This window comes from Hyla sarda, chromosome 2 (genome assembly GCF_029499605.1).
Source record: "Hyla sarda isolate aHylSar1 chromosome 2, aHylSar1.hap1, whole genome shotgun sequence".
Classification (NCBI taxonomy): domain Eukaryota; kingdom Metazoa; phylum Chordata; class Amphibia; order Anura; family Hylidae; genus Hyla; species Hyla sarda.
Genome location: NC_079190.1, coordinates 10,099,578 through 10,113,219, shown reverse-complemented (window position 1 = coordinate 10,113,219; position 13,642 = coordinate 10,099,578). Strand labels below are relative to the sequence as shown.

Sequence of the window (13,642 nt, the reverse complement as noted above, 5' to 3'; positions counted from 1 at the left end):
GTCTGCTTGCTTTGCTGATTTGCATTCTGGGAAGTGAAATCTTTACACCAGACACTGTATATTCATATGCAGTACTTATACCCGACTGCCCCTCTACATTATATATACAGTCATGGCCTTAAATGTTGTCACCCCTGAAACTTTTCTAGAAAATGAAGTATTCCTCACAGGAAAGGATTGCAGTAACACAGGTTTTGCTATACACATGTTTATTCCCTTTGTGTGTATTGGAACTAAACCAAAAAAGGAGGAAAAAAAGCAAATTGGACATAATGTCACCAAACTCCAAAAATGGGCTGGACAACATTATTGGCACCCTTTCAAAATTGTGGATAAATAAGATTGTTTCCAGCATGTGATGCTCCTTTATACTCACCTGGGGCAAGCAACAGGTGTGGGCAATATACAAATCACACCTGAAAGCAGGTAAAAAGGAGAGAAGTTCACTTAGTCTTTGCATTGTGTGTCTGTGTGTGCCGCACTAAGCATGGACAACAGAAAGAGGAGAAGAGAACTGTCTGAGGACTTGAGAACCAAAATGGTGGAAAAATATCAACAATCTCAAGGTTACAAGTCCATCTCCAGAGATCTAGATTTGTCTTTGTCCACAGTGCGCAACATTATCAAGAAGTTTGCAACCCATGGAACTGTAGATAATCTCCCTGGGCATGGACGGAAGAGAAAAATTGATGAAAGGTATAAACGCAAGATAGTTGGGATGGTGGATAAGCAGCCCCAAACAAGTTCCAAAGATATTGAAGCTGTCCTGCAGGCTCAGGGAGCATCAGTGTCAGCGCGAACTTTCCGTCCACATTTAAATGAAATTAAACGCTATGGAGACCCAGGAGGACCCCACTATGGAGGAGACCCAGGAGGACCCCACTATGGAGGAGACCCAGGAGGACCCCCCTATGGAGGAGACCCAGGAGGACCCCACTATGAAGGAGACCCAGGAGGACCCCACTATGGAGGAGACCCAGGAGGACCCCACTATGGAGGAGACCCAGGAGGACCCCACTATGGAGGAGACCCAGGAGGACCCCACTATGAAGGAGACCCAGGAGGACCCCACTATGGAGGAGACCCAGGAGGACCCCACTATGGAGGAGACCCAGGAGGACCCCACTATGGAGGAGACCCAGGAGGACCCCACTATGGAGGAGACCCAGGAGGACCCCACTATGGAGGAGACCCAGGAGGACCCCACTATGGAGGAGACCCAGGAGGACCCCACTGCTGACACAGAGACATAGAAAAGAAAGACTACATTTTGCCAAAATGAACTTGAGTAACCAAAATCCTTCTGGGAAAACATCTTGTGAACAGATGAGACCAAGATAGAGCTTTTTGGTAAAGCCCATCATTCTACTGTTTACCGAAAATGGAATGAGGCCTACAAAGAAAAGAACACAGTACCTACAGTGACATATGGTGGAGGTCAGTGATGTTTTGGGTTGTTTTGCTGCCTCTGGCACTGGGGGCCTTGAATGTGTACAAGACATCATGAAATCTGAGGATTACCAATGGATTTTGGGTCGCACTGTACAGCCCAGTGTCAGAAAGCTGGGTTTGTGTCCGAGATCTTGGGTCTTCCAGCAGGACAATGACCCCAAACATACGTCACAAAGCCCCAGAAATGGATGGAAACAAAGTGCTGGAGAGTTCTGAAGTGGCAGCAATGAGTCCAGATCTAAATCCCATTGATCACCTGTGGAGAGATCTTAAAATTACTGTTGGGAAAAGGCGCCGTCCAATAAGAGACCGGGAGCAGTTTGTAAAGGAAGAGTGGTCCAACATTCCGGCTGAGAGGTGTAAGAAGCTTATTGATGGTTATAGGAAGAGTGGTCCAACATTCCGGCTGAGAGGTGTAAAAAGCTTATTGACGGTTATGATTTCCGATATTTTTTCCAAAGGGTGTGCAACCAAATATTAAGTTAAGGGGCCAATAATTTTGTCCAGACCATTTTTGGAGTTTGGTGACATTATGTCCAATTTGCTTTTTTCCTCCCTTTTTTGGTTTAGTTCCAATACACACAAAGGGAATAAACATGTGTATAGCAAAATATGTGTTACTGCAATCCTTTCCTGTGAGAAATACTTCATTTTCTTGAAAAAATTCAGGGGGGACAACATTTACGCCCATTACTGTAAACCATCAACCAGTCTCCAATAACATTAAGCAGAATTGTGAATTCAGCTCTGGAGTATTTTACCATATACTTTCCACCTTTTTATGGATTTGGTTATACAATGATCAGGTAATAGTGGCGGGGAGTAATGTAAGGAGTTGATCTGTTTATGCTGAACTACTAGTGACAGCAGACCCAGACACTCACAGATCTGAGGGGGGAGGAGACCAGGCATTGTGCCCCGAGGTCTGAAGATGTCACCTTCACTTTTTATTGGAAAACTGTGCAGCAAAAATCCTTGCAATTCGATTGATCTCGGCCTTTGGTAGTTCTGCACCGGGCACCTGGCGCGGGCGACGCCGAAAAGGGATTCCTCTAGGGGCCCCGGGGTCCTCTCCATCCTGAAAGGGAAAGATCAGAGATGAGTAAGAGAACAGAGGCCTCAGTATACAGCACCATACATTATACACTATCGTATACACATCATCCTGTACCCCAAGTGTTATAATCCTGTACCCCAAGTGTCATCATCCTGTACCCCAAGTGTCATCACCCTGTCCCCCCAAGTGTCCTCATCCTGTACCCCGAGTGTCATCGCCCTGTACCCCAAGTGTCATCGCCCTGTACCCCAAGTGTCATCGTCCTGTACCCCAAGTGTTATCATCCTGTACCCCAAGTGTCATCATCCTGTACCCCGAGTGTCATCACCCTGTACCCCGAGTGTCATCACCCTGTACCCCGAGTGTCATCACCCTGTACCCCGAGTGTCATCACCCTGTACCCAGAGTGTCATCACCCTGTACCCCGAGTGTCATCACCCTGTACCCCGAGTGTCATCACCCTGTACCCCGAGTGTCATCACCCTGTACCCCGAGTGTCATCACCCTGTACCCCGAGTGTCATCACCCTGTACCCCAAGTGTCATCACCCTGTACCCCAAGTGTCATCACCCTGTACCCCGAGTGTCTTCATCCTGTCCCCCAAGTGTCATCATCCTGTACCCCGAGTGTCTTCATGCTGTCCCCCAAGTGTCCTCATCCTGTACCCCAAGTGTTATTATCCTGTCCCCCAAGTGTCATCATCCTGTACCCCGAGTGTCTTCATGCTGTCCCCCAAGTGTCCTCATCCTGTACCCCAAGTGTTATTATCCTGTCCCCCAAGTGTCATCATCCTGTACCCCGAGTGTCTTCATGCTGTCCCCCAAGTGTCCTCATCCTGTACCCCAAGCGTTATCATCCTGTACCCCAAGTGTCATCATCCTGTACCCCAAGTGTCATCATCCTGTACCCCAGTGGTGAAGGGGTTAACACTACAGTCGCAGCTGCCGTTGAGCAATGTTCCTATCAGCTCCTGGGGCTGCAGCTAATTTCGGTGGTGGAGATTTCGCTCCGTCAGCCGGACTGAACCGGTTCCAGATTATCAGCCGCTGAACTTTGTACAGAGTCTTGAGGAAGAGTCGGGGACAGGACGTGTTATGTCATCGATAAGAGGCTGCGAGCGATGGCCAATACAGAATAAAATGTCCGGGACACGTGGGCGATCATCACCCTGGATACATCTCGGACACCTCCTCACCCTGTCCCTTTGTATAATAACCCAATATAAGGGATTGTTCACACACTGTGGATCCATAGAGCATTTCCTGCAAATCTGCATGGTGTGAACATAACCCAACATCGTTTATACAATTATAACTAATAACCAGACAGATTACAGTCACTTACAATTGTGCACCCCCGACGTTCTATAATAGAGGGTGAACGAGACAGGAGGCCAAACTATTGCAGATATCATGATTGAGAACGTTCACACAGGACAGAACACTGCAGACTTGGTGCAGATCTTCCTAATTAATAGGGAATTCAAGGTCGAAATCAGCGTCAAATTTGTACCCCAAATGTCAGCATGTCATTGTTCTGTACCCCAAGTGTCATCATCCTGTACCCCAAGTGTCATCATCATCCTGTACCCCAAGTGTTATGTACCCCAAGTGTCATCATCCTGTACCCCAAGTGTCATCATCCTGTACCCCAAGTGTCATCATCATCCTGTACCCCAAGTGTTATCATCCTGTACCCCAAGTGTCATCATCCTGTACCCCAAGTGTCATCCTCCTGTACCCCAAGTGTCATCATCATCCTGTACCCCAAGTGTTATGTACCCCAAGTGTCATCATCCTGTACCCCAATGTCATCCTCCTGTACCCCAAGTGTCATCCTCCAGTACCCCAAGTGTTATTATCCTGTACCCCAAGTATCATCATCCTGCACCCCAATGTCATCCTCCTGTACCCCAATGTCATCATCCTGTACCCCAATGTCATCCTCCTGTACCCCAAGTGTCATCATCCAGTACCCCAAGTGTCATTATCCTGTATCCCAAGTGTCATCATCCTGTACCCCAAGTGTCATCATCCTGTACCCCAAGTGTTATCATCCTGTACCCCAAGTATCATCATCCTGCACCCCAAGTGTCATCATCCTGCACCCCAAGTGTCATCATCCTGCACCCCAAGTGTCATCATCCTGTACCCCAAGTGTTATTATCCTGTACCCCAAGTGTCATCATCCTGTACCCCAAGTGTCATCATCCTGCACCCCAAGTGTCATCATCCTGCACCCCAAGTGTCATCATCCCCAATTGTCAGCATGTCTTGGCATTGGTCACCCAACTTTTAAGAGACCAGAAAATCAGAAAATTTTTATTGAACAATTTTTTCATACAAGAAAAATAAACAATACAGACCAACATCCCCAACTTCGCCCCTCCCCACCCACCCACAAAAAAGGCCAATACTCCCCCCAATCCCAGTGTCCTCTCTCCAATAGTAAAGAAAAAAGAAGGGCATAGAGTGGTCTCAAAAACACCATATAACTCGGGGTACAACTCGGGGTACATTGCAACACAGAAGGGCGGACAATGGAGTAGACACAGGTAACACATATACCAGTTCAACCAGGAAACCAATAAAAAAAACATAGTATCTATAGAAAGGGTTAAGAAGACATAGGCACATCAACGGTGAGGACCCCTCGCCCCCTCCAAAAGCACCTCCACAGGACTTCTACGCAGACGGCAACCCCGGAGTGTCTAACCAAGGGCCCCAAATAGCTTCAAATTCACGCCCCGCTTTCCTCTTTATGGAGACCCCTTTTTCCAGTCTAATAGTGTGATTTAGTTTAATAATCAATTCTGAAATGGTCGGCGGTAGAGGTCGCAACCAATGCTGTGCTATCAACTTGCGGGTTTGGTAAAGAATCCTGCTAACACAAGGTATAGACCACTTCTCCTATCATTCTTGAATGCTATTCATAACCCAGGAGGGTCTGTCAGAACAAATTACCGTTCCTATTTCGGGTCTACGGAATAAAGGGTTAACCGTACACACACATGGAGGACACATATGGGCGCAGCTCTCCTTTTGTTCGCCGTCGCCACATAATAAAAGCCGGTTCTCAGAAACAAAAGGAGGATGAAGAAAACCTGTTTATGATGTTGAGACGGTAGGAACATTCCCAGCTCCGTGACCTTGTGTGGTGGGGTACACGCTGCGCTTCCCACCGCCGTCATACGTGTTTACTGCATTCCTGCCCAGGGAAACCGCCTGAGGCCGGCTGAGGCGCTGCCACCTGCTGGAGAAGGGGAGGGTGGGAAAAGCACTGTCCCCCTCCCCAAGTACTGACAAGGTCCTTCACATGGTTGGTCCAAGGGCAGCATTGTCCAACCTGTGGCTGTTCAGCCAACTACAACCCCCATCATGCCCTGACAGCCGAAGGCTGGACAGTCACAGGTTGGGCAAGACCTGTCTAACTGTTCTGGACAGTGCCACATCGTGACCTTATACTTTTCACAGCTGAAGATTTGATGCATTATCACCTGGTCCAGACAGCCCTCTGAGCAGCACCAATGCCTTTCCTGTCCTGATAGGTTTGTTACAGTGTATCGGTGAAGGTTAAGCGCTGCGGAATCTGTAGGCGCTATATAAATAAATAAAGGTATAACATATCAGACTAGATTATGCTTAAGGTTTGTTACAGTGTATCAGTATAGACAATTTCGGTCCTGAAGGTTTGTTACAGTGTACCAGGATAGAGATAATTCTCTTTTGAGGTAAAAAAACAAAAAACACAGTCTCTTTTCTGTCTTGAGGGTTTGTTACAATGTATCAGTCTGGAGCAGTGTTCCCCAACCGGTGTGCCTCCAGCCCTTGTTCCCCAACCGGTGTGCCTCCAGCCCTTGTTCCCCAACCGGTGTGCCTCCAGCCCTTGTTCCCCAACCGGTGTGCCTCCAGCCCTTGTTCCCCAACCGGTGTGTGCCTCCAGCCCTTGGTCCCCAACCGGTGTGCCTCCAGCCCTTGGTCCCCAACCGGTGTGCCTCCAGCCCTTGTTCCCCAACCGGTGTGCCTCCAGCCCTTGTTCCCCAACCGGTGTGCCTCCAGCCCTTGTTCCCCAACCGGTGTGCCTCCAGCCCTTGTTCCCCAACCGGTGTGCCTCCAGCCCTTGTTCCCCAACCGGTGTACCTCCAGCCCTTGTTCCCCAACCGGTGTGCCTCCAGCTCTTGTTCCCCAACCGGTGTGCCTCCAGCTCTTGTTCCCCAACCGGTGTGCCTCCAGCCCTTGTTCCCCAACCGGTGTGCCTCCAGCCTTCGGCTGTCTGGGGGTTGAAGTTCTGCAACAGCTGGAGGCACACCGTTTGGTCTAAAACATTGTTTTCCAGCTGTTGCAAAACGAAGTAAAACTCCCAGCATGCCGAGACAGCCGTTGGATGTCCGGGCATGCTGGGAGTTGTAGTTTTCCAACAGCTGGAGGCACCATGGTTGGGAAAGTCTGCTCTAGAGAATCCTCTGTGAACTAAATCATCAGCAGTGCAAATTTTTCTCTTGTTCTTAAAGGGCTACTCCGCCGCAAACATCTTATCCTCTATCTAAAGGATAGGGGATAAGATGTTAGATCGCAGGGGTCCCGCGCCGTAGATCAAGGGGGTCCCCAACACCAAGACCCCTGCGATCTAACATCTTAACCCCTATCCTTTAGATAGAGGATAAGATGTTTGCGGCGGAGTACCCCTTTAAGGTTTGTTACAGTGTATCAGTGCAGGCAAGATGTATCAAGCAAGATACTGACTTTGTAACTAGCCCTTCTGTCTTTAGCCTATGAATGTAATCTGGATTGATACATCCTGCCTGCACTGACACACTGTAACAAACCTTAAAAACAGGAGAGAATTCTGCGCTGCTGATGTTTTTAGCTCAGAGAGGATTTTTCTAGACCCATGTTTCCAGACCAGTGTGCCTCCAGCTGTTGCAAAACTACAACTCCCAGCATGCCCGGACAGCCAACGGCTGTCCGGGCATGCTTGGAGTTGTAGTTTTGCAACAGCTGGGGGCACTCTGGTTGGAAAACACTGCTCTAGACTGAAACATTGTAACAAACCTTTTAGGATTTGTGCTGCTGATGTGTTTAGCTCACAGAAATTTTTCTATACTGATACACTGTAACAAAACGAAGATTTAAAACCTGCATGTGCATGAATAAAAAGAAACGTAATGGTGGTGGATGTGGTTGTGGCCGGGTGGTGTGGTAGCGCCCTGTCACAGCGCTGCGATGGGAGCATGGTGCCCGCCCCTGACTCGGAGGGTCTCTGCCTTTGTATATGAGCACAGCCGTCCAGTCATTGTCCCCCACATAGCGTGACCCAGACACGCTCCACGTAATCGCATTCTGCACGGAATTTCTATTTACGGATTGAGATGCATTTCCGGTAATAATTGAGAAATTATCTGTATTCTGTGGGTCCATTTAACTTATTTAAAAAAAAAAAAAATATGTATTTTTCTTAATGAGTATGCTTAAAGGGGTACTCCGGGGGAAAACTTTATTTATTTTTTTAAATCAACTGGTGCCAGAAAGTTAAACAGATTTGTAAATTACTTCTATTGCATGCCCGGAGAGCCAAAGGTCTAACACATAGGGATTGTCCAATGGAGAACCGCTTTAAAGGGGTATTCCCATCTCAGCTTGTTATCCTCTATCCATAAGATACTAGACCCTCTGAAACAGACAAACATCTGACGCTGTATTAAAGGGGTTATCCAGGAACAAAAAACTTTTTTTTTTATATATCAACTGGTTCCAGAAAGTTAAACAGATTTGTAAACTACTCCTATTAAAAATCTTAATCCTTTCAGTACTTATGAGCTGCTGAAGTTGAGTTGTTCTTTTCTGTCTAAGTGCTCTCTGATGACACGTGTCTCGGGAACCGTCCAGAGTAGAAACAAATTCCCATAGCAAACCTCTTATACTCTGTGCTGTTCCCAAGACAAGCAGAGATGTCAGCAGAGAGCACTGTCGTCAGACAGAAAAGAACAACTCAACTTCAGCAGCTGCTCAGAATTGGAAGGATTAGGATTTTTTTATAGAAGTAATTTACAAATCTGTTTAACTTTCTGGAGCCAGTTGATTATATATATATATATATATATATATATATATATATATATTCAAGTTTTTTCCTGGAATAACCCTATAAGGAGGTATTCTCCACTTTTGGCTTAGTACATTCATGAATTAATAAGTATAGGAACAGCTAATTGGGTGCTAACTGGCACAGGCGGGTTAACTGGCACAGGCGGGTTAACTGGCACAGGCGGGTTAACTGGCACAGGCGGGTTAACTGGCACAGGCGGGTTAACTGGCACAGGCGGGTTAACTGGCACAGGCGGGGTAACTGGCACAGGCGGGGTAACTGGCACAGGCGGGGTAACTGGCACAGGCGGGGTAACTGGCACAGGCGGGGTAACTGGCACTCTGACGTCAGTGGCCGCCCAGCTTATCAATATTCCTCACCTCCCTCTGCCTCTTCTTCACGGGGACAAGAGGGAGAGGCGGAGGGAGGGAAGGAATACTGATAAGCTGGGCGGCCACTGACGTCAGAGTGCCAGTTACCCCGCCTGTGCCAGTTACCCCGCCTGTCCCAGTTAGCACCTAATTAGCATATATAGATAAAAAGAAGATTTTGGCGGATCCGGGCACAGTAAGCATCAAACTGATCAGTGTCTCCCACACTGGTTAGTGCAGGGGGAGAAGCTGACAATTCATTAAAAGGAAAACTGTTTCTGTATGCATACTTCTATTAAATATAATAATAATATTTTTTACCATACATTACAGTCATACATTTCTTTTGTTTGGGGTCTCACATTTTGGGTGTGGTTCACACACTTTAAGGGTACGTTCAGACAAGCGGATTTTCGCAGCGTATTTCGCTGCGGATCCGCCGCTGAAAGACCTCTGTATTCCGCCTTTACATGTGCCTGCTCGGAGCGGCAATACACCGCTAAGAGCAGACACACTGATGTGCGACTGATGTGCGCAGTATACTCGCACATCGCGGCAGCTCTTGGCCTAGCTCAGTGAGCAGGGGGAGGGGCCGCGATATGCACATCGCTTCAGTGTGTCTGCACGTAGCGGCGTATTGCCGGTCCGAGCAGGCACATGTAAAGGCACCATGCAGGGGTCCTTCAGCGGCGGATCTGCAGCGTAAAATACGCTCTTCTGAAGTACCCTTAGGTGATATTATCAGCCAGTACGGCTGGATAGTGCGCGGGGGGGGGGGGGGGGGGGAGCAAGCTGACAGTTTTCCGGATGAAGCACTAGACAGCGTGAAACGGAGCTTGTCACCTATCTGTACCCCCCCTGGTGTTTGTCCCTCTCCCATATATGTTTTGTGAGTATAAAGAATAAAGAAGCTTAGAAGACGTGAAATGGTGAGTGGCCGGCTTCCATTCTTCTTCCATTAATGATTTTATATTTTATACAGTGATCCCTCAACTTACAATGGTCTCAACATACAATAGTTTCAACATACAATGGTCTTTTCAGGACCATCGTAAGTTGAAACCAGACTCAACATACAATGTAGAGACAGTCCAGATCTGTGAAACGTGTCAATGGCCGGAAAAACCGACCAATCAGAATGGGCATTCACTGGTAAAATCCGTGTATTACTGAAGTGTATGCACTGACTGGTGTCTGGTAGCACCCCCTACAGTACAGGGAGGTATTACATGTTCTTTACACTTTACCCGTCCCAGGGTTACCTGCTCCTCTGGACACCAGGTGAAGGCGACTCCATGTTACTTTTTTAGGACATTGCGTGTTCTGTACAGGACCCTGAAGGAGCTCCTGTCCTCTACATAGACCAGTGTTTCCGAAGCAGGGTGGCCCCAGCTGTTGCAAAACTACAACTCCCAGCATGCCCGGACAGCCTTTGGCTGTCCGGGCATGCTGGGAGTTGTAGTTTTGCAACAGCTGGAGGCTCCCTGCTTGGAAAACACTGACATAGACAGTGATTTATAGCCCCCAGCAGATCTTTATTACTTTTATACATAAGGATTTGCTTTATCTGTATTAGTTTTCTACTTATTTTTCTTTAATTCTCACCTTTTCCTATTTTTTGGGATGACATTTTGGTGGCTTCAGAACCAATTACCAGGTTTCCATAGAGTTATGATCTCAACATACAATGGTTTCAACATACAATGGTCGTCCTGGAACCAATTACTATTGTAACTTGAGGGACCATTGTATACAGTGGTCCCTAAAGTTACAATATTAATCAGTTCCAGGACGACCATTGTATGTTGAAACCATTGTATGTTGAGACCATAACTCTATGGAAACCTGGTAATTGGTTCTGAAGCCACCAAAATGTCATCCAAAAATAGGAAAAGGTGAGAATTAAAGAAAAATAAGTAGATAACTAATACAGATAAAGCAAATCCTTATATATAAAAGTAAGAAAGATCTGCTGGGGGCTATAAATGACTGTCTATGTCAGTGTTTCCCAAGCAGGGAGCCTCCAGCTGTTGCAAAACTACAACTCCCAGCATGCCTGGACAGCCAGAGGCTGTCCGGGCATGCTGGGAGTTGTAGTTTTGCAACAGCTGGGGGTACCCAGCTTGCTAAAATGCTGGTCTATGTAGAGGACAGGAGCTTCTTTGGGGTCCTGTACAGAACACAAAGTGTCCCAAAAAAGTAACATGGAGTCGCCCTCACCTGGTGTCCAAAGGAGCAGCTAACCCTGGGACAGGTAAAGAGTACAGAACATGTAATACCTCCCTGTTCTGTAGGGGGCGCTACCAGACACCAGTCAGTGCATACACTTCAGTAATACAGGTAAAGAGTAGTACAGAGCATGTAATACCTCCCTGTTCTGTAGGGGGCGCTACCAGACACCAGTCAGTGCATACACTTCAGTAATACAGGTAAAGAGTAGTACAGAGCATGTAATACCTCTCTGTTCTGTAGGGGGCGCTACCAGACACCAGTCAGTGCATACACTTCAGTAATACAGGGGTTTTACCAGTGAATGCCCATTCTGATTGGTCGGTTCTTCCGGCCATTAACACGTTTCACAGATCTGGATTGTCCCCGTAGCATTGTATGTTGAGTCTGGTTTCAACTTACAATGGTCCAGAAAAGACCATTGTATGTTGAAACTATTGTATGTTGAGGCCATTGTAAGTTGAGGGATCACTGTACTACTATTTTTTATCCTTTGGTCACACGGGACTTTTCACCCCAGCACTCATATTGTTCTTTATCTTTTAAATTGTATTTATACCCTTAATGTATTCTGTATGCATACTTTTTATTAAATATAATAAAAATATATATTTTTTTTACATTTCTTTTGTTTGGGGTCTCACATTTTGGGTGTGGTTCACACAACTTTAGGCAAGATTATAATTGTAGAGCACTGTAGTATTGTAGTAGTATTGTAGTGTACTATCCAGGTGACCAGCTCAACATGCAGGTAGAACAACAAGGTCTTCTATATAGACAAGTACCTATAGCCTTTATAATAATGGTTTTCATACCCACGATTGTTCCTAAATAAATAAACCCCGCCGGTATTTCTGCCCCAGCCTGCACTGTAATGGCTGTACAATGCCCGGCCCTCTGCCCTGTCCGCACATGGGGATACTTTATATTTCCTCTATAGTATGATCAATCTTTTATGTGGCTAATTTTAGGAAACTCCGGCGTAAAATCCAAATTATACCACTTTCAATGGATTCCAGCGATTTCTCGGTTTTACTAGGGTCCATTCAGGGAATAAAAAAAAAAACAGTAATGACTACAGCGCCATCTATGGGCTGCTATATAGAACGCCTGATGAAAAGTAGCGTTCCACTCCTAGTATAGGGATGTGGTCATTGACCTAAACCTGTTTAGATGTTGCAAAATTACAACCCCCAGCAAGCAGAAAGTTGTGGTCTCAGCACCGCTTCAAAACCAAAGGATGGATACTCCAAAATGACTAGATGCAGACGAGAAGGACCCCCCCCAACTGCTCAGCACCATGAGAACTACACGGCTGCAGGCTGTCTGTGCATGCTGGGAGTTGTAGTTTTGTAACAGCTGGAGGCACCCTGGTTGGTAGGTAGTTAAAGAGTACCTGTCACCACATAAACCTTTAATATAGTGTTCCTTGTGTAATTAGCAGACACTTTCCCATTCACTTGCTTTTAAAATTATCAACAAAAATTTGTTTTAAAATGTAATAGAAAAAAATGGCCACTGGGTGGCTCTGTTCTGTTCCCAGACAAAATTAATACAGTGAGTTTGGTCTCCTCCCGGCCTGGCAGAAGACCAAACTCAGGAAGTGCTTCTGGCTGCATTGAGCTTGATTGACAGCTGCCCAGAAAGTGAAAGCTCCAGAGATTCCCACAGAAAGCTGCACAGACTGACACCTGCAGGAGAGCCTCACTTATAGCAACAAAGACTGAAACATGCACAGAGTATGAGGTCTTCTATTCATCACAGCACTGCAACCATGTGAGGGCAGAAGTGGTCCCCCCAACAGGCTTCAGTGATGTCACGCCTGCTGGGAAACACCCACTTTCTCCTACTGGGAGATTGCACAATGTGAGCAAGAATAAAGGTATGCTACACAGCTTTTTAAAGCTCAGAATTTTTTTTTTTTTAAGGATTGGAGGGGTGTTCGGAGTAGTTAGGGAACATAGCCTGAGTTAGTTTAGAACAGTTTATTTGGTGACAGGTACTCTTTAAAGATCTGTAAGTGTATAATATTTCTTACCACAACTGAATAGTAGAATAGTAAACAATGAGATCACACGCACCTTCTGAGCACAGGGGATCGAAGGAGAAACGCTCAGGAACCTCATAGAGGCCTCCAAGTGCTCCGGCGGGAGGAAGAAGTTTGGGAGAAGCATCGGATCCGAACTGGATGTGGAAAAGGTTAAGAAAAACAATGGAAGAAACCGGCAAGAGGAGGATGATGAGACGGGATCCAGCTACAGAGGATGAAAACCTGCACAGACCTAATACTGTTCACACAGCTGAGGGTTTGCTACAATTGTATGAAGTCTTGATAATGCTCTATGACAGTGTTTCCCAACCAGGGTGCCTCCAGCTGTTGCAAAACCGGCTGTCCAGGCATGCTGGGAGTTGTAGTTTTGCCACAGCTGGAGGAACCCTGGTTGGGAAA

General features: G+C 46.7%; 1 protein-coding gene across 3 annotated transcripts in view; it reads right to left on the bottom strand.

The window, feature by feature from the left end:
* Positions 1-2,115: 2,115 nt before the first annotated feature.
* C2CD3 (C2 domain containing 3 centriole elongation regulator) overlaps positions 2,116-13,642 on the bottom strand; it is a 97,684-nt gene continuing 86,157 nt past the window's right edge. The window contains exons 31-33 of one of the 3 annotated variants that reach the window (XR_008889436.1): positions 13,275-13,377; positions 6,006-6,106; positions 2,399-2,530 (exon numbers count right to left, since the gene is read on the bottom strand). Coding sequence is in view for 2 of the 3 variants with exons in the window: in XM_056561113.1 (XP_056417088.1) it covers positions 2,393-2,530; positions 13,275-13,377 (241 nt within the window). In the remaining variant the exon portion in view is untranslated. Of the gene's footprint in view, positions 2,531-6,005; positions 6,107-8,045; positions 8,179-13,274; positions 13,378-13,642 lie in introns of those variants that run through there. The other 2 variants (XM_056561113.1, XM_056561115.1) reach the window with 2 other exon arrangements.